At 32.9% G+C, this 19,316-nt stretch overlaps 1 protein-coding gene across 1 annotated transcript in view; it reads left to right on the forward strand.

Moving 5' to 3' along the window:
- LOC123700836 (CDC42 small effector protein homolog) overlaps window positions 1-15,936 on the forward strand; it is a 40,527-nt gene extending 24,591 nt beyond the window's left edge. Inside the window, exons 2-4 of the mRNA XM_045648179.1 lie at window positions 67-565; window positions 14,816-14,910; window positions 15,571-15,936. Of these exons, the coding sequence (XP_045504135.1) occupies window positions 424-565; window positions 14,816-14,910; window positions 15,571-15,579 (246 nt within the window). The 5' untranslated portion in view covers window positions 67-423 and the 3' untranslated portion in view covers window positions 15,580-15,936. The remainder of the gene's footprint in view (window positions 1-66; window positions 566-14,815; window positions 14,911-15,570) is intronic.
- The last annotated feature ends 3,380 nt before the right edge of the window (window positions 15,937-19,316 follow it).

The raw sequence follows: 19,316 nt of genomic DNA on the forward strand, positions 1-19,316 counted from the left end.
GCGCAGCTGTTTACAATAGTTAATTAAGAGTTATATTTTTTTTTAATATTCAACATTTCTTTTCAGATGTTATCTGTGAACCATGCTATCATCACTATCAGCACATGAGAGATCAGCGAGGACTTGTCTCACCGCCTGACGTTCGCAGATAAACGAAATATATTTTCGGATTACATCAAGACAACTTCAGTTCTGTGTGGCTGAACACGAAAGTGACCGCCAGTTCTCATTTTAAAAATAGAATCAGGACTGGCCATAATTTAAGAAAAAAATAAGAAAAAACACGAAAACCAATTTAAAAAAAAGTTCAGAAAAATATAGAACTGTTTGTGGCCAGTGACTGGTGATAGATTAAAAAAAATCTGTGACGCGCTCTTTTGCGTGTATAACATTGAAGTTAGTGTAAAGTGGACATTTTAAAAAATGGCAACAACGGGCAGTGAAATGTGGCTCCAGTGGTTCGCGTGCTGCTACCAGCCAGCTGCGCAGGCGCAGCGCACTCGGCGGAGAATAGACAGATCCATGATTAGTGCACCAACTAATTTCCAACACACTGGACACATAGGTAAGATCCTTATTTTTAAATACATACATGATAATATTATATGCTCATAATATTGAGGTATGCATATTCTTTAACCAAAAACGACGGAAGGGTCTCAATTTGTAGCGTATTTTTACCGTAAAATGTAAAGACTATAAGCTGATGCATGTATCGATAAAACAAAACAATTTTACAATGTTAAAATCTCATTATTCTAGAAACAACCGGCTTATAAGCCCTTTATATTTTTTATCGATATCTTTATCACATCACTAAAGCCCTTGAAAGCTTACAAGTGGCTGCTCAAAGAGATATCGAGTTAATCCGATCATCTGTATATCGATAAAATTGTCATCGATTATCGAATTATCTCACTTAAGTACGCTTTGTGTCGATGTTAACGACCGCTTATTGTGTGAAGTATATAACTTATTGATGTAGTTACATAAATACATTATTATCTACTCAACTATGTATTTTCTTGCCGGTTTTTCTCCATAGATACTGCTTTCCGAATCGGTGGTAAATGTTTTAAAATATGTTATGACGATTCAAAAGTGTTTCTAGAAGAAGCCTAATTGAATAAATAAATATTTGAGTTTTAACTTACTTATCAGGACAAGGCATAGATTTTTTATAAGAATGTGATATTTAATGCCTTAATGGTATCTATATCCAAATCATATTAGGATATATTATAAAGTGACTGTCATAGTATACTTAATTTATTTGCAAAAAAGCCACATAAAAAATAATTTAACTTTTACTTTCGACGGATATAATATTATCTTAGAATATTATATAAAAACCACCTTAATAATTTCCAAGAAAATAAGTAGTTTTTAAGTCTGGTTTTTGCGTGGGATAACTATTTCAACTTCAAACTCACCAATCTTCTATTATCGAATATATTTTATTAAATAAAAAAGTGAAATTGTTTTACATTCCGGTTTCTGATAAATAATTGTGTAAGATTGTTGGAAATATATTGTTTCAAATCAATTTAACTTGTAAGCTTTAAGCTTTATAAAATAATAAAAATAAAATAAATTCCCCTTTAATATTTGTATAATATTCACAGATATCTATCTGATACATATTCACAGATATTCATCCCATTTAAAAAAGTATACTTTTCAAAATGCATTTAACAAATGATAACAAGCATCAAGATTTATCATAGACCAAAAAACAAACTATCAATAGCTATTGAACGTCCTTTATAGGGCCGTCCATTGTTACCATTGTAAAATATTTATTGATGCAATTGTTAGGTATATGTACCTGTATTATACCACAGTCCATCTTAGAGGTATAATGTCTATATATACGACCTATATAACATCGTGGTAACATTAAAATTAGAATTTTCTTAATCATTCGTATGTAAAACAGTGCTTAAACCACGCTTAAACTAATTAGTCTAAATATTACCACACTACATAAAATTTGCGCTCTTTAGTATGTAATTAGACCTTCTAGAAAGGACCATAATGTTTAAGTTAATGAGACATCATCTTTAGACTGTATTCTAGCGAAAGACGCTTCTAACTAGTTAATAATAATATAAATGCTTTTTGTTAAATAATTATGCTCAGTACTTTAGCCGGTATGTTAACGCTAATTAACATCCATACGGGTTAGTCACACTTCACAAATAAAATACCCCATTACCCATTATGTCCAAGTATTATTTATTCTGATTATCTAATTACCTCGTCTTCCCATCTCAAGTTTCATCTAATCGCGAATGCATTGAAAAACATAATGACGCATAAAACAAGTTTTCCGTATAAATGTAGTAGCAATACTTTTATGGGCTAGACATCGACTGCATCTTTGCAGGACAAACTTCATGGGGATTTACTTATGCTAGCAAATGCAAGCTTATGTCTTATGTAGAAGACAAGTCTGATTACTGAGTTCTTATTTATAAAAAGCCTATGTACAATTAAGTGCCTCTGATTGTTTTGTAAGCGCTCGTCGCTTTAAAAATCCGACTTTAAATCCAACTATTGATGAAATGTTTAACAACGTTTCCATCCATTTTCTTTTCCATAATTTTTCATGCTAGCCTATCTAAATTCGGCATATAGCCTTGTAACTTATAAAATACCTTTAGAGACAATATAAGAATAAAATAAACCAAACACTCGGCCTTCATGCCCTTAGGTGCACATTCTAAAATACAGTGAGGTGCAAACATTCAATTTAAATCATAATAAAGTATATTAAACATTTTATCTGGTGTTGTATGGAGAAGCAAATATCCATATCACAGACGAGGTTTTATTTTAGGCAAATGGGTGTTCTTCCAGCTTTTCCATTTCCAGTAGATAGTTATCCACGTCTAGTGTTATTCTTCTGTTAAGCCTAGAAACTATGTTATACACCATAGAAACTATGTTATATATCATCACTACATAGCATAAAACAAAGTCGCTTTCTCTGTCCCTTTGTTCATAATATGTATGCTTAAATCTTTTAAACTACGAAACGGATTTTGATGCGGTTTGTTTTAATAGATAGAGTAATTCAAGAGGAAGGTTTTAGTATATAATTTAGTTGATTTAGAAAATGCGGGCAAAGCTGCGGGCGGAAAGCTAGTAGGTTATAAAGCAACTTCATACCAACCAAAGAAAAGATTACAAGCTAGTTATATAAACAGATTCGTATTCAAGTCACACGTACTGACGTACAGTCCCTTTTCGGTGATGCCGGTTCTTCCTTTTATAGCTCAAATTGTTGACGATATACGTGATACAAGCCGTGTTGAGTTGCTTGTATGTTTTTATATATATATTTGTTATATAGTGTTACTTATAATATAGCGCACATACCCATGTATTTGCTTAATAGTTTGAATAAAGGGTTGTAGTTCCTTGCTTGCGTGACTGTTTGTAGGGATAGTTTTTAGGAATTAGATGTGTTGCAATTTGGTTTTGTTGGGTATCGATATAATCTTAGGAAAAGTGAGTCTGTTTCATGCTTAATAATAAATTAATCAATCAAGAAAAACATAGTATAAGAAGATGCTTGTAATAAGGTGAATAAATATAAGCAGAATTTGCCTTTGCCTATTGCGTTAAATTGGTAGGTAGATAGATACCTACGTATTCTAAGTTATTTATATAACGAAGCAAAATAAACAATATTTATTACACCGAGATATTTAAATCAAGATGTAATTAACATTAAATGCCCTGTATTAATCTTAGCGCCTTCTATCTCGTAAGTCGATTAACATACAGTACCTATCTGTACATATAATAAATCTGTAGAAGGGTCAATTCTGTACATTGAAAATATTGAAAAAATAAATACCAGGGGGTGTTACTGGATCGATACCAAACCCAAATATGTGTTTAAAAAATTTTTTGTCTGTCTGTATGTTCAGGCATCACGTGAAAACTAACGGTTCGATTTCGATGAAACTTGGTATAATTATACCTTATTATCCTGGGCGTAAAATAGGATACTTTTTATCCTGAAAAAATACGTAGAAAAAAATTAATCTTAATTTTTCAGTTTTATCCATAGGCGTTGTTCTGTAGAACCGCGAACACACGTTGCGTATTATTATAGGCCTAGCCGTATTTGGGTCCAATAGATATTTATAAGATATCAGTGTCAGAAATACTCAAAATGGAGAAATAAACCATCCACGCGAAGACCGACATCCGCGCGGACGGAGTCGCGGGCGGAAGCTAGTAGGTAATATAATATCTTACCGTTCATTGACCTTAACTAATTGCAAAAGTCATTTAAACGCATACTATTTGTACTAAATTTATTGTTAATTTGTGTGTCAATAGTTTTCTAAGAACTAACTCAAAGAATAATAAACAAATGGTTGTTTTAAAAATGAACTAACTTTGCACAACATTTTGACACAGATCTGTCAAACTTTTATAATAGAAAAATATAAATTATATTCTTGTAACATTTATATAGCTAAGTTTTTTTTTAAATACATACAATATCATTTCATAAATTATATCTTTATTCTTAAACACATAAAGAAAGTAAATAGATAATTAAAATATTAATATAATATTATAATATATTTATTTTTAAATATCGTGTCGAAAGAATTATTTTTTATGAAATTAATCATTTAGGTATCCGATATTTTCGCGACATAAGCACTTTTATGCTATCTCGTAACACAAACATGTACTCGAAGAATATAAATGAGCCAGACGCACATTTGAATATATTGCAGGAATGAATTCTAATTATGTATTCGATTCGATTAATTGCACCAATTTTACTGCCGAACTTGAGAATGAAAAGAAAAGCATCAACTCTATCTCTTAAAGTTTACAAACATGGAATTTATGATACTTTTTCATAATATTTACCAATCTCGCTACAAATTAAACTCATTAAAAACTCGTTTTACGGTTTACCGCTATGCAAACTTGAAATCATCCACAACGGTGATAACAAATTATGTTACATAATTATTATAGGTCCAATTTTGAAATCCTTTACTTTTTTTAGCTATTTTTGTTTAAATATTCATTCCTTAGATTACAAAATAAAAGACAGATGGAGCGTTGCCGAACTAAACCGAATAATTTATCGTCATTTTCAATAAAGCTTTGTGTGCTGTCATTTCGCCGCTGCACTGTACGTACACGGTGCTTCTGTGTGCGTGTAATGTTGCCAGATATTGAAAAATTTCCCAAATTTTTCCCCGACTACGCAAAAAAGAGGGTTATGTTTTTCGAGTTTATGGATGTATGTATAATATTTCTTTGACACGCCCTGCAGTATAAACCGTTGGACCGATTTTGAGTTGTGAGGTTTCATTGCAATGATCTGAATTATTATGTTAGTGGCGGTAGTGACGTAGGCTATATACATGAATGAGAAGTCAAGTTTTAATTTTTATTTAAATTCTTTTATTACATAAAGTACTAAAGCCTACTAAAGTTATATATGGACAAAAAAATTGTATTCAATTTTTTATTAAATAAATTACATAAAAAAAGTTTCAATATTAACTATAATAATTATATTATTTTTTATTTTTCATAATATATGAATACGAATAGCGGTAGTTTTTAGTCGAGAATACGGGACACTTTATTTTCATCATATCCATCATGGAGTTCACATAAATTAAATCGCTAGCGAAAACGACTATGACGTTTTTAAGCTTTATAAAAGTAACAAAATAATGTATTATGCTTATTAAAATAATCTAATAATTATCATGAACCTTTAGTGCACTATACAAATAATCACATTCACAATCGAAAAATCCAACAGCATTACCCTGAAGATCCTTTAACTATTTTACCGTTTTACCAATAAAAATGGCAAATTCATTTTCAAAATACTGGCAACATACGTTGAAGTTTACATATCTGTAAAATTATTATTCGTATTAAAGAAATAAATCAGCCAAATAATCTACAGAAAACCTGTGAAACGATGTTTTATCTTTTTTTTTGTTTTCGGGAACAAATTTTACAGCGTTTTATTATCACAAGACGGCATTTTTTTACTAAAATTGCAAACCCTTTTTGACGTATTGCATGACACTATATGCGCTATAGCACTGGTGCAGCGACGTATTTGTTTTTGATTTCGTATTTTCTTTGACAAGGGCGACGGGCGGTTGTCATGCTCCATCTGTACTTTATTTTGTAATCTAAGATTCATTCTATAAATATTCTATGTTTTTACAACATAATATTTATATGTGGTAAATATCACTGGCACATTGAAAAATCGTCTTTAAAAATAAAAAATACGCGGGAAGAGCGGGCGGCAATGGAAATGTCATTATTTAAATTTGGAATAACTCCATATGGAGAACATTCATTCCTTGTTAATGCCAGTCCAAAATAAACTGAAGTTCGCCGTGCCAGTGACTCATCGCTACATAGTCGTGTGTAGTTTGTACTTTATTTTTTATTGGAAGCTATCGACCTTAGACTCAACTTGTAGAATACGTTTGTAAAATATTCCAAAGATGTGATGGTTCATGGTACGTGGAACATTTGCCGAATACCTACCTATTTTCAAGTAGGTAGCGTTTAGTTAAATTGTTTCTTTAAACTGTTCAAGTGTCAAATTGGCAAGATTGAAGATATATTCAAAAATTTCAAAACTTTAAGTAAGTACCTACATTTTATGAGTCAACAGATTACAAAATAAAGCTGAAGAGTTTGTTTGTTTGAACGCGCTGATCTCTGGAACTGCTGGTCCTTTTGAAAAATGTTTTCGGTCTTCGATAGCCCATTCATCGAGGAACGCTATAGGCAATATATCATCACGCTAAAACAAATAACTGATACACTTTTAAGGAAATAATATAAAAAGGATGGATTTGGAATTTAAAAGAAAACTACCTCGTGTGTTCATAAGTTTTGAGACGAAATAAAAGTTGCATATCTTTTGTTATATTTAACTTATAATTCTAAAATTTATACAGCATATTAAGTGAGTAATAACAAATAATAAACTTTCATTATTACTCAAAATGTCCACCCTTATTTTTTATACAGGCCCTCAGACGATTTGGCCAGTCATCTATAGCGGCACGAATCTTTTCCAATGGAATTCGCTTTGCTTCTCGGACAAGAGTTCGCTTCAGTGACTCCAAGTTTCGGTGGGACTTTCGGCAGGCCCTGAGCTCTAATTCAGTCCATAAAGAATAATCCAGCGGGTTGAAGTCGTGGCTGGAGGAGGGCCATTCGTTAGCCGCAATGAAGGCCGGCAAATTCTCCTTCAACCAAGCTTGGGTGGTTTTTGCCTTATGAGATGGCGCTGATCTTGCGGGAAAACCCAATCCTTGTTGTGAAATAAAGCATGAGACAGGGGTTTCACAACAGGCTCTAAAATATCACTTTGATAATTCTTGGCTTTCACCTTGTCACCTTGTTGGCAGAAATGCAGCGGAGTGACACCTTCATACGAAACTCCCCACCATACCATGACACTAGCCGGATGATGAGTACGCAAGACATTCCGTGCTGAAGGTGGGACGTCATGGCTACTTTTGGCATACACTTTATTGTTTTGTCGGTTGAACTTTTCTTCGACAGTAAAGATTTTCTCATCAGTAAAGAGTATCTTCCTCGCATCGTGTCTCCTAAGCAGAATTGGACAACGTTCGCGTTGCAATTTACGAAGGCGGTCGTTTAAAAAGTGAATTTTCCTACGGCTGTACGCCTTTACCTTAAGATCATATTTCAGTATTCTGTTGATTGATACCCGCGAAATATCAGTCTGCAGTGCGAGTTTTTTCTGAGTGCGACATGGATTTCGGCGAAGTCGCTCTCTGATGATTTTGATGTTCGCAGGCGTCCTCACAGAGCGTGGCCGGCCACTTCTTTGGCGATCTTGCAAAGAATTAGTCTCCCTGTATGGTTTGATAGTGCAATACACGAAGTTACGGCTCACACCAAAAATTTTCACCTCACGGAAAATCTCCGTCGGTTTTTTCCCCGCCTTAAACAGCGAAATCACGGTCGCACGTAATTCTTTAGTTCCCTCCATCACGAGAAAATTGAAAGATATAAATTTGAAAATCAAAGGAATTAAAAGTAAACATTCGAAATTCAAAATTGGAAAAAGAAATAAATATCAGCCAGTGATATTTTATCTTATTTTTTAACTACAAAGTTCGTCTCAAAACTTATGAACACACGAGGTACAATAACAAAGTTTGAATACATAACTATAAAGGAAAGGCCAAAGATCGAAGAGGTTAAATGCTTATCTAATATGCTAAAATTTACCCATAAATCGTCATTTTGATCTATAAAAAATCGAAAGCTTAAAGGTACAAGTCCGAGACGGGCCGCAGACCGCAAACTGCAACAGCAAACTGCAAGCGACACCACTTGTTTCTATGAACATCTATGAAATTGATTCCAAGCGCGGCAACACTGCTGCCTGCAGACGCAACGCGCAGCGTGCGGCCGCGGCGCGCAGCGACCGCAGACTGCAGTATGCAAATGCCAATTATTGCCATGGCAACTATTTGTTTATTTATATTTTAATTGGTGAATTCTTATGACTTTTGCGTTCTGTGCATTGTGCAGCCACGGCATGCAGCCGCAGTTGGAATAGCGACCGCAGGCAGCATTGCGGTAACCGCAGCCGGTAGCCACAGTGTCGCCTGCGGTTGCGGTCTGCGGCCCGTCTCGGACTTGTACCTTTAACATCAATAATTTGATTGAGGACTTTCGATGTCCTAATAAAGTCACGTTTTCGGTTTGCGTCATACTACCTATGAACTATGAAGAAATAAATTAACAATTTAAAATAATAATATACCTATTACCTAGTTAATAAAAATAAAGTTAATTTTCCGTCAGCACAACATAAACATAATTAAAATGTTTCGCAACACATGCGGTATCGTTTTACGGAATGAATATGACACGTACGAACTAATTAATTACAGGGCGGGCATATCGGGCTTTTCAATTACCTTTTATTAATTGGACTCAAACGTTTTAATTGTTGTTCTACTAATCTTACGCAATGCTTCTGTTTGTCTTGCTGAGAGATTAACAGCCGGTTTCTGAATTGGGAATTGGTTTGAGAAAGCTTATGTTAGATACAAAAATATATTTAAACTGCATGGTTTGAGGAAAACTAAATTCAGACACTGACCGTAAGAATATTATTTTTAGCGTAAAGTTTTGCTATTTGCTGTCGGGATGTCGTATTTGTTTTTAATTGTTTATTGTGAATTGTGATGTCAATCTAAACATGAAAATTCGATAAAAATGTTGTGTGGTTTTATGAAACCACGGTAAAAGTGAAACTTTTTTTCACACTATAGACATTTAACTAAAAATTGTCGTATTTGTACGATAATTATCGTACGTATCGCGACATGCGCTACACAGACCAAAAAGTTTGAGACGACGTAATAAAAGTTTCACTTTAAAAACAAATAAACACGCAATTATTGTAAACACAGCGATCTCTGACAGGCATATTATTGCGCGAAGAAGGAATTCCTTTATAAATTGATACCTAATTTCATTTCCTCAATGCAAAGTTTCACAAAATATAACGCTATGCCAATCTTTATAATATTTCGTTCAGCTATTTAGCCATAACTAACCGTGAAAAGTGTGACATACAGACAGACACTTTCACGTTTAAGCTTATAAATATCTAGGCGACACCTTATCAATTGTAACATGCAAAAACAAAACAATTAATATATTATAAACATTAATTTTATAATGCTGATGATATATATATATATATATTAATTAATTATCTATATTCTATAGGTATAGTATTAACAACGTGTTCCCAATATACTTAGATAAATTATAATTATGTAAACACAATTTTTGTTATGTCTACCTAAGCCCAACTCATTATTTTTTCACAAAAGGAGGTCAAAGTTTGTTTACGTTAATCGCTAATTTATTGCAAAATAACAGAAATAAATTTAATACAATATCAGCATTATCTACACTAATATTATAAAGAGGAAAACTTTGTTTGTTTGATTGTAATGAATAAGCTCATAAATTACTGGACCGATTTTAAAAATTCTTTCACCATTCGAAAGCTACATTATCCACGAGTAATATAGGTTATATATTATCACGCTTAGACCAACAGGACGCGGGTGAAACCGCGCGGCACAGCTAGTATTGGATATAAACACAATAAAACTAGGTATATAGTATAAAACAAAGTCGCTACCGGCGACTTTTCGTCCGTTTCTATCTTTAAAATTACGTAATGGTTTTTGATGAGATTTTTTTAATAGATAGAGAATGGTTCTTGTATATAATTTGTTAAGTTTTAGACAACGCGGGCGAAACCGCGAATGGAATTCAATACAGTATAATAGAAGTGTCTGTTAAAGTTGTTCATCTATGCTCATAATTATGAAAACAACGTCGTGATCAAGTTTTTTTCACTAATGTTGTTTGCAGACATAATTTGCCTTGCGTCGGCCGTCGCTATCAACCTTGAGATTAGACATACCTTTCAAACTTATTTTAAATATGTACCCATAGGTCACAATCACTTTATTTATCTTATTTTTGGTGGATGCAATTGTAGCAATTATCCTTGTAATGATACTTGATTGTTTTCTTTTCTATGTATTGGAATGAAAAACGTGAAAATAATTGTTGTTAGATGATGATGATGATGATGAATATGTATTCCTTTTGGTGGTATATTTTGGAACCAGTAAGAGGACTAAAGGATAGCGATTTACCCACTCCCTGAAAGGTTATAAAACGTGGTTTCAAGGTGCAACTTTTGTGGTTAATCATCACTTGGTTTACTTAAAACTTAAAAGTTAAAACGTTCAACGTTCGCATAAGATTATTTTTTTCAAACTTGAGCATCGTTAAAAATTCTCTCATCTCAAATATTTACTTAAATACAAGATTGATGTTTGGTTCGTGCTTTGATCATCTTTGAATTTATACAATTAGTAGGTACTTATACCTAAGACTCATAAAAATACATACCCAACCATCATGTATGTGCATGACAAAAAAATACATCACAGAGTTATTTGACCTGCATAAAAAACTAAATAGCAGACAAATTAAGGATAATAACCTAGAATGAAGAATTGTCATATACGAAATTAAACTTGTCGTTTGTCGAAAAACGACCATGAATTGCATCGCTACTTATAAAGCAATGATGTACCTTGTTTTTTATTTAATTACTTTAAAATACATAATATACCTATTTCCGTGAGCCATATGGCCGAAAACCTGTATTCTTTAAAATGATTTAATGTAATGTCTTGTTTATTCGTCTATATTTGGTTGTAGTTTATTGAAACATTTTCCCTAAAGGATATTTCGATGATGACATAATTAACGAAGTGCATTCCGATAAAGAAGTTATTTTTATGTTTAATTTATTATTTCATAGTTTAATAATTATGTTTACATTAGTGTTGTCATTTAAAAACTTATTCCAGATTATATTTCTTTCTAAAGACTTCTCTAGTGTTTATCTAAATCTAATTTTACAAAGCTTATTATGTAAATTTTAAGATTTTCTTTATTTTTAGTTTTACTAGGTTTCCGCCAGCGGCTTCGCCCGCGCAGTAAAGAAAAACCCGCATAATTCCCGTTCCCGTGGGATTTCCAGGATTGCGTCATTTTCCCGGGATAAAAAGTAGCCTATGTCCTTTCTCGGGTATCAAACTATCTTCATACCAAATTTCATGAAAATTGGTTCTGTAGTTTAGGCGTGATTGAGTAACAGACAGAGAGACAGAGTTACTTTCGCATTAATAATATTAAATAATATAATAGTATGGATTATTTATTATGTTAATGAAAATACCAGCTCTTGTTAGAATTAACAAAATTGTTTAGTGAAAAAGTTAAAAAAAATGATGCATGGTTTCGTATAAAATTTGATTACCCGCAAATAGTCGGATAAAAGCCAGTTATTAAGATAAATGGCTTTCATTAAAAGGCATTATTGAGAGTCACGTCAGCAGGAGTGGCCCTGGAGTATCGTGATATTATATAAAATTAGTTAAGTGCTTTTGACGCATAGCACGAATGTATGAAGGTGAACTATTTGACTTATGAGCTTGTTATAGATATTGTTGTCTTTGCTAATGTTGTGATTTGTGAGTTTTATTCAGATGGAAATTGTACATAATGAGGCCTAGTTTGAGAATAAATAAGTATATTACGAATTGAGAACATTTTGTCGTTTTCTAACGCTGTGAATTACGAAATGCAATTTTCGGTATGATCGGTGAAATGTGATTGTAAGAAAATAAGATAACCAAAGTAAGATAATATTATCAAGGAGATATTATAGATAAACTTTGATAGCTACTATTTACTAGGTATTGTAGCATTCAACACTAAATATCATATTTTGTAGACATCAATCACTACATACCTAGTATAAAACAAAGTCGCTTTCTCTGTCCCTATGTCCATTTGTATGCTTAAAGATTTAAAACTACGCAACGGATTTGAATGCGGTTTTTTTAAATAGATATAGTGATTCAAGAGGAAGGTTTTAACTTTTGGTATATAATGTATAAGGTTTTAGACAAAGCGGGTGAAGCCGCGGGCGGTAAGATAGTTTATTAATATTTCTGGCTATTCTATCCTGACTTATAATTTTTTAAGATTCAGTAAATTGGAGCAATATCCTAATAATATAATAATAAGGGCGTAGGGATGTGACGACCCCATCGCCCACGGTTGGAATATCTATTGTCTACGTGACAGTAGATATTCCACCCGTGCAATCAGTCACCCGCAGGACACCTTGTGGCGGGGTGTCGGGGAGTAGCGACCCCGCGGGAACCGAGTGCTCCCGGGGGAGACCCCTGTCTTCATCTCCGGCTTGCCTTCACCGGCCGGTCGGAGTGAAGCCTGACGAGGACAGGACCCCCACCTCTGGCTTGCCTTAACCGGCCGGCCAGAGTGGAGTCGCGAGAGCTTTTAGCTCGAAGGGTGGATGCGAAGCGTAAGTGGCGAGTGGGCACGTGATGCTGGACCCTCAGGGAGCGCGTGATCGTCGTTTAAAGTCCAGGGACGCCTCTCCACCCTTAGCTGCTCACGACATGTTGCCCTCTTGTTGCTAAGTTACAGCGACTTTTTAGAGGGCCCATCTGTGAGAGGGCGAGTCACCGTCTGCCAATATATTTTTACAAACTTTGTTGTAGAAAGGCAGACGCCATAGTCCCTATAGATCCAGTAACCTGTCCACATAGCACCCCTTCCATAGTCCAGTCATTTATTTCCATTTTCTGTAATAGTCCTACATCGGCCGCGGACTGCCCAGGGCTGTATCTCTATATAGTGCAGTCATGGGCAGGCTGCGGCTGGTGTCCCATAACACATTAAAACTCTCAAAAGGGCCTCTGCGTGTTGGATCCGTGTCCCCACGTAAGCCTTCCAAAAGACCGGGTACCGTCCTTCTGGTGGTACCCGAGTATTATGGAGATGAGAAATAATAATAATAATAATAAAAATATGTTATAATACCCTAAAGTTTTATTAAAATATACCGAGAATTAGATTATACCGATCACACGGTACGCTATCTGTGACCACGACTCGACCTCGCGGTCAATAGCACTGTATATTGACATTATACACTAATAGTTCAGGATACATCGCCCATTTTTGCAAGTGACAACTATCAAGCTGATTTTCCGTTTGTAGCTTTATTTTGATGAGACACCGAATAATTTCGTGTACGAAACTCTCGATTGTGGTAGCTAACAGAGATAACAAGGATAAAATTTTTTGATTTGATGGTTCTCAAATATTTATTACGCAATTTGTAGGACAATATGTCTGTTGAATTATATAAACATTAATTAAGTGAAAACAAAAAAATCAGCTTGTTAGTAATCATTTATGATGACCTCGTTATCGATACACTTTGGAAAGGGGGACTCTTTGAACCAACCATAGATTTTGTAGGACAAATATTTTTTCGAATAATTTAGGTAATTAATTATCTTGAGATTGAACAAAAAAAAATTCAGTTAGTAATAAATATTTGAGAATCATCAAATCAAAAATTTTTATCCTTATTATCTCTGTTAGCTACCACAATCGAGACTTTCGTACACGAAATTATTGGGCGTCTCATCAAAATAAAGCTACAAACGGAAAATTAGCATGATAGTAGTCACTTTCAAAAATGGGCGATGTATCCTGAACTAGAAGAAAAGTACACTTGTAGATTTTATCATACAGGCAATTATAGAGAACTTTATATTTGAATGCAATTTTGAATATAAGTAAACTAATAATTATTTATTTACAAGGAATTTAAAATAAACACGTTACAACTTACACGTCATAGATTATTATACCTATCATTTATTTTTATTGCGTAGTGATTTACTATTTTCTAACCTTCACTTCGCCTTTAGAATAACTTAAAATATAATAAATATTTCAGGACAATTTTCACACACGGCACGATCTGATCCCATACTAAGCTTTCGCTTGTATTATGGAAACCAGATGGATACTTATGTAGATAATTTATAACCAGACACAGAGCAAGCACGAAGCACCTCTGTTCATCACACAAATATGACGACCCACGACCTCTGGCTTGGAAGGCAGGGCTACTACCAACCAAGCCATCCGGTCAGTCCGGTCAATATAAAAAGCATATTCAATATAATAAATGTCCTACATGTTGAATAGATACTTCCACTTACATATAAAGAATATTCTACAATGTACATTATAAATGACCTAAATATTAAATAGTTTTAATGTATTATTTCAGGCTCAACAGACGTCGACATGCCGTCGTCGCTGCTCCACTCCATACAGAATCAGATGCAAAGCAAGGGAGGCTACGAAATGGCTTATGGTGTTAAGGTACAGAACATTTCAATCCTTTTAAACTTATAATTTTATTAACGACTAGCTTCCGCCCGCGACTCCGTCCGCGCGGAAAAATTAAGATTTATTTTTTTCTACGTATTTTTCCGGGATAAAAAGTATCCTATTTTATGCCCAGGATAATAAGGTATAATTATACCAAGTTTCATCGAAATCGAACCGTTACTTTTCACGTGATGCCTGAACATACAGACAGACAGACAGACAAAATTTTTTTTAATCACATATTTGAGTTTGGTATCGATCCAGTAACACTATTATTGCTATTTATTTTTTCCATATTTTCAATGTACAGACCCTTCTACAGATTTAGGTATTATATGTATATAGAAAAGTTGAATGTACTCTTACAAGAACATATTATCTACGTTTTACATTGAGATTCCATAGATACATAATGTACTCAAAATTTTATTCCAAGCTTCATTTTATTTTGAAACAATAAAGAATAATATTCTATAAGCGATTTTGTATACTTAGATTATTATAAATTGTATATTTTTAAGGGTTAGGCTGGTTGCAGAGCTTGACCGACCATCAGTGCGTACCGTCGGTCCTGACGATACGCATCAACAATTGTATGACTATGACACTAATTTACAATACCAATAATAACAATAATTTGTATGTTTCCAGGTTTACTGATGTCAGAACGGTGTGGCCGAACCCGAACACAACAAGAATCCACGCGTTCTTACGACTAAGATCTTACAATATTTATTAAATAATTACTTTAAGTTTAGCTCGTAATTGTCTTGTACATACAAAGTCAACACCGGTCTCGGTAAATTATTATGAGTTACCTTTTTAAATGACAATATAAGGCACTATGTGGGTGCTCTTGAAATTTTCCTGAATTGTGTAACTGTACATAGTTATACTATGTATTTTTCAACTTTTTTGACAGAAATGTTGAGATTTTTCTTATTGTTACAAATCGTATCTAATATCAAGCCATTTTTGAATATAAGATTTGTATTAGGTGCTCAAAAACCAGTTAATATTTGGGATTTACTATAAAATCAATAGTGTCCAAAAGTTTTTAAATCTTCCACATTTGTTTGTATCCTATGGTGCATTTTTTGTGTCCAATTTTACTGCTATTACTGACAAAAATAGCAGAAAACGTCCAATAATTATATTATCTAGTCTTGGTAAATTTATTGACATTACTTTGACAAAATATACACTGGACAAAAATGCGGTGCATTTTCTTAAATTGTAAAATAAGATAATTTTACAAATATTGTATACCTTTCCTAGTAAATATATAATCTTGTTTTTTATTTCTTTCATAATCTATTTCCATCCAAACATATTTGTTTTTCTATCTATTTATTGTAGTAATAATTTTATGAACAACATGTTTACTCGGCCAGTATAGTAATAATATTGTTTTCTTATTTTTACTTCCTGTTTTTTATCTCCAATATTATACAAATTATCCATATTTAAGATTTTACAAATTCTACACAATGAAATTAGAAAATAAGTACATACATAAATGAAATATTGCTTTTCGTTGTACATAGAAATGCATTTAACTGACGTTAATTTATATCCGTGTTAAATCATAAACCCTGATTGTTCAGAAATGTATTTATAATTCACAATTCGTAGTTAAGGAAATGTGTGTCTTATTGTTATTGATGATATTCTCATAGATTAAGAACCTTCTAGTTTCACGATTCGTCTTCATGCCCGAATCTATTTGGACATAGGAATGACGGTCGCTGGACTTCAAAATATACTTCAATTAGCAACATGGGAAACAAAATGAACTGAGATAAACTTCTAGAATGTACAGTCTTGGTGCAATGTATCGAGTACTTACGTTTAAAAGTTTATTGTACCATGTTGCTGATATATTTGTTACGAATTCAAAGCTGTTGGGATGCAAATGCATGTTTTTTAATAAGAGTTGGGTATTTATTTACTTATTATGACACCTTTAATTCTTATAAGTTTTATTTAAAAAAAAAAATTTGTCAATCTAAGTTATGCTGATAATAATGTATAGATTTTTTCATTTGTCCGTAACAGCTTTGAATTTGTGATTTTTGTACATTATTAAACTTAGCGGTCCGACTTCCGTATAATCAAGTGTACTATTTTGTCATTTTCTCGATAAAACGACAATGTATACAGCTCGATTTTGTATTTATATATTGTAGTGAAATGTCAATTTAAATAATATACATGAAATGTGCAAGTTTATGTTTGTTTTATTCCTCCTCTTTAAACCTCTTTATGCAAGTTTAATGCTCTTAACTAAATTTATTTCAACATAGAAGTTACATTTTTATAATATGCAAGTTAATAAGTGACCGCATGGGACAACTCTGCGATTTGAAAAACTTATTTTAAAATAAAAACGATCATGCTGAAACTACTAGACTGATACCAATAAAACTAGTGTTTTGAGTTCATACTCCGAAGGAACATAATTTAATCTATCAAGATTGATAAATATCAAATTTTGGACTAGAAGAAAATTTAAAAAAATGAACAGAATAAAATATGTAGTTGCAATCCAATAACTCATTGTTCATTCATTGAATTAATTTGTATGTGAAATATGTAAGTAAATTCTGTAAGTATCATCAAAAACAGCGCCATCTAGTTCCAACGAAGGAAAACTTATACAGTGGAATTTGGATGATTGTAGAAAGAATAAATACAAGTTTAAACAAATACACGCACGATCTCGTAACGAAGCTTAATTTAAAAAAAATATTAACCCTTTAATGCATATTAAGTTACTCTGTCTAAATATCAAATATGTATATATACATATTCTATGAAATTAAAAACCTATCTAGAACATGAGATGAGGTGTTTTTATTGTATTTTTTTTAAACATCAGTATGTAGTTTTTTTAATACTAATATCGACTATCTTTACAGTACATTATTTTATTTATTATTACATTATTTTCTGGTAGTAGTAACGAACCCACGCACTTGTGGTACAATACTCAGATTTACTACTTTATCCCAGATTCATCAAGATTCAAGACTGTATACTGTATCATGGTACAGAATCGCTTAGAACCTCATCTATTTAGATTCTGGTTAAAAATTGTATTTACGTAATCAACTATACTGTTACGTTCAGACGCTTGCGTTCAAAGTGAGTTTATATACCGTACCGTTTGTATTCCGTTTGTACCGTAAGCGCACGGGCTGCTTGCCGGGCTGCTTGCCAGTTTGCTTGCCACGCGTCTGAACGTACCATTATAAAACCGTAAAAAATAAAACACACATATCTCTATACCCAGATAACAGAGATGAGAGAGCACAAAAAATAATTAGGCTGGGTTGCACCATGTTACTTTAGCAATAACAATTATTTTAAAGTAAGGTTAAAGTAACGGTTAGGGAAAATATGAGTTGCGCCATTCGACAATTTTATAGAGGATATCTTAATCTTAACATTAACTATAACCTCTTGTTTTTCACCGGTTAAAGCTATTGCTAACGTTAAATTACTGCCAGAAGCGTCGATTAAGTAGTACAAAATAAGGTGTAATTTGACTTGTGTCTGATAATTTTAACTAAGCTAAAAAATACGCTAGAGCATTTCTGAGTCACCGATATTGTTAATTTGACATTAACCTTAACTAATATATGGTGCTATCGGTGCTTTCAAGCCTTGATTATTGTAGATATAATATAATATAGACTTTTTAGTTGAGAGTTGAGTTGTGTTTGAAATAATATGTATAAAGGTTTTTGCACTCTATTAATTACAGCTTTAACCATATTTTTTTAGAAGCGTGAGCGCAACATTTGTCTAGGAATTTAGAAGCGTGTGTCATGACCATAAAGGAGAATGGCGAAACTGGGCCTAACATAAATAAGGCCTTACAGAAATGATAATATCCCTATTACGAGTGATCGTGCTGGCGCAAAGGAACAGTAGAAATTGACCATAATAATATTAATATTATGTATTAGAGATTTATGAATTATTAAAAACTAGTGGTCCGCCCCGGCTTCGCCCATGGTACATATTTTGCAATAAAAGGTAGCCTATCTCCTTTCTCGGGTATCAAAATATCTCCATAACAAATTTCATCCAAATTGGTTCAGTAGTTTAGGCGTGATTGAGTAACAGACAGACAGACAGAGTTACTTTCGCATTTATAATATTAAGTATGGATGTATAGATCTTTCATGGGATTTGTGATGAAATAAAACAACAAAATACAGATAAATTATTTATTTCATTAAAAGCACTCAAAAATATTTTCTACAGTTCAATAAAAAATTACATTTCACATAACTAACAATTTATACAATAAAAAGTATAATCTATGGTAAATTAACGGAATAACAATTTAATTTTCTTAATACTCAAACACTAGTGATACATGTAAC

This window comes from Colias croceus, chromosome 20, assembly GCF_905220415.1.
Source record: "Colias croceus chromosome 20, ilColCroc2.1".
In the NCBI taxonomy this organism is placed as follows: Eukaryota; Metazoa; Arthropoda; class Insecta; order Lepidoptera; family Pieridae; genus Colias; species Colias croceus.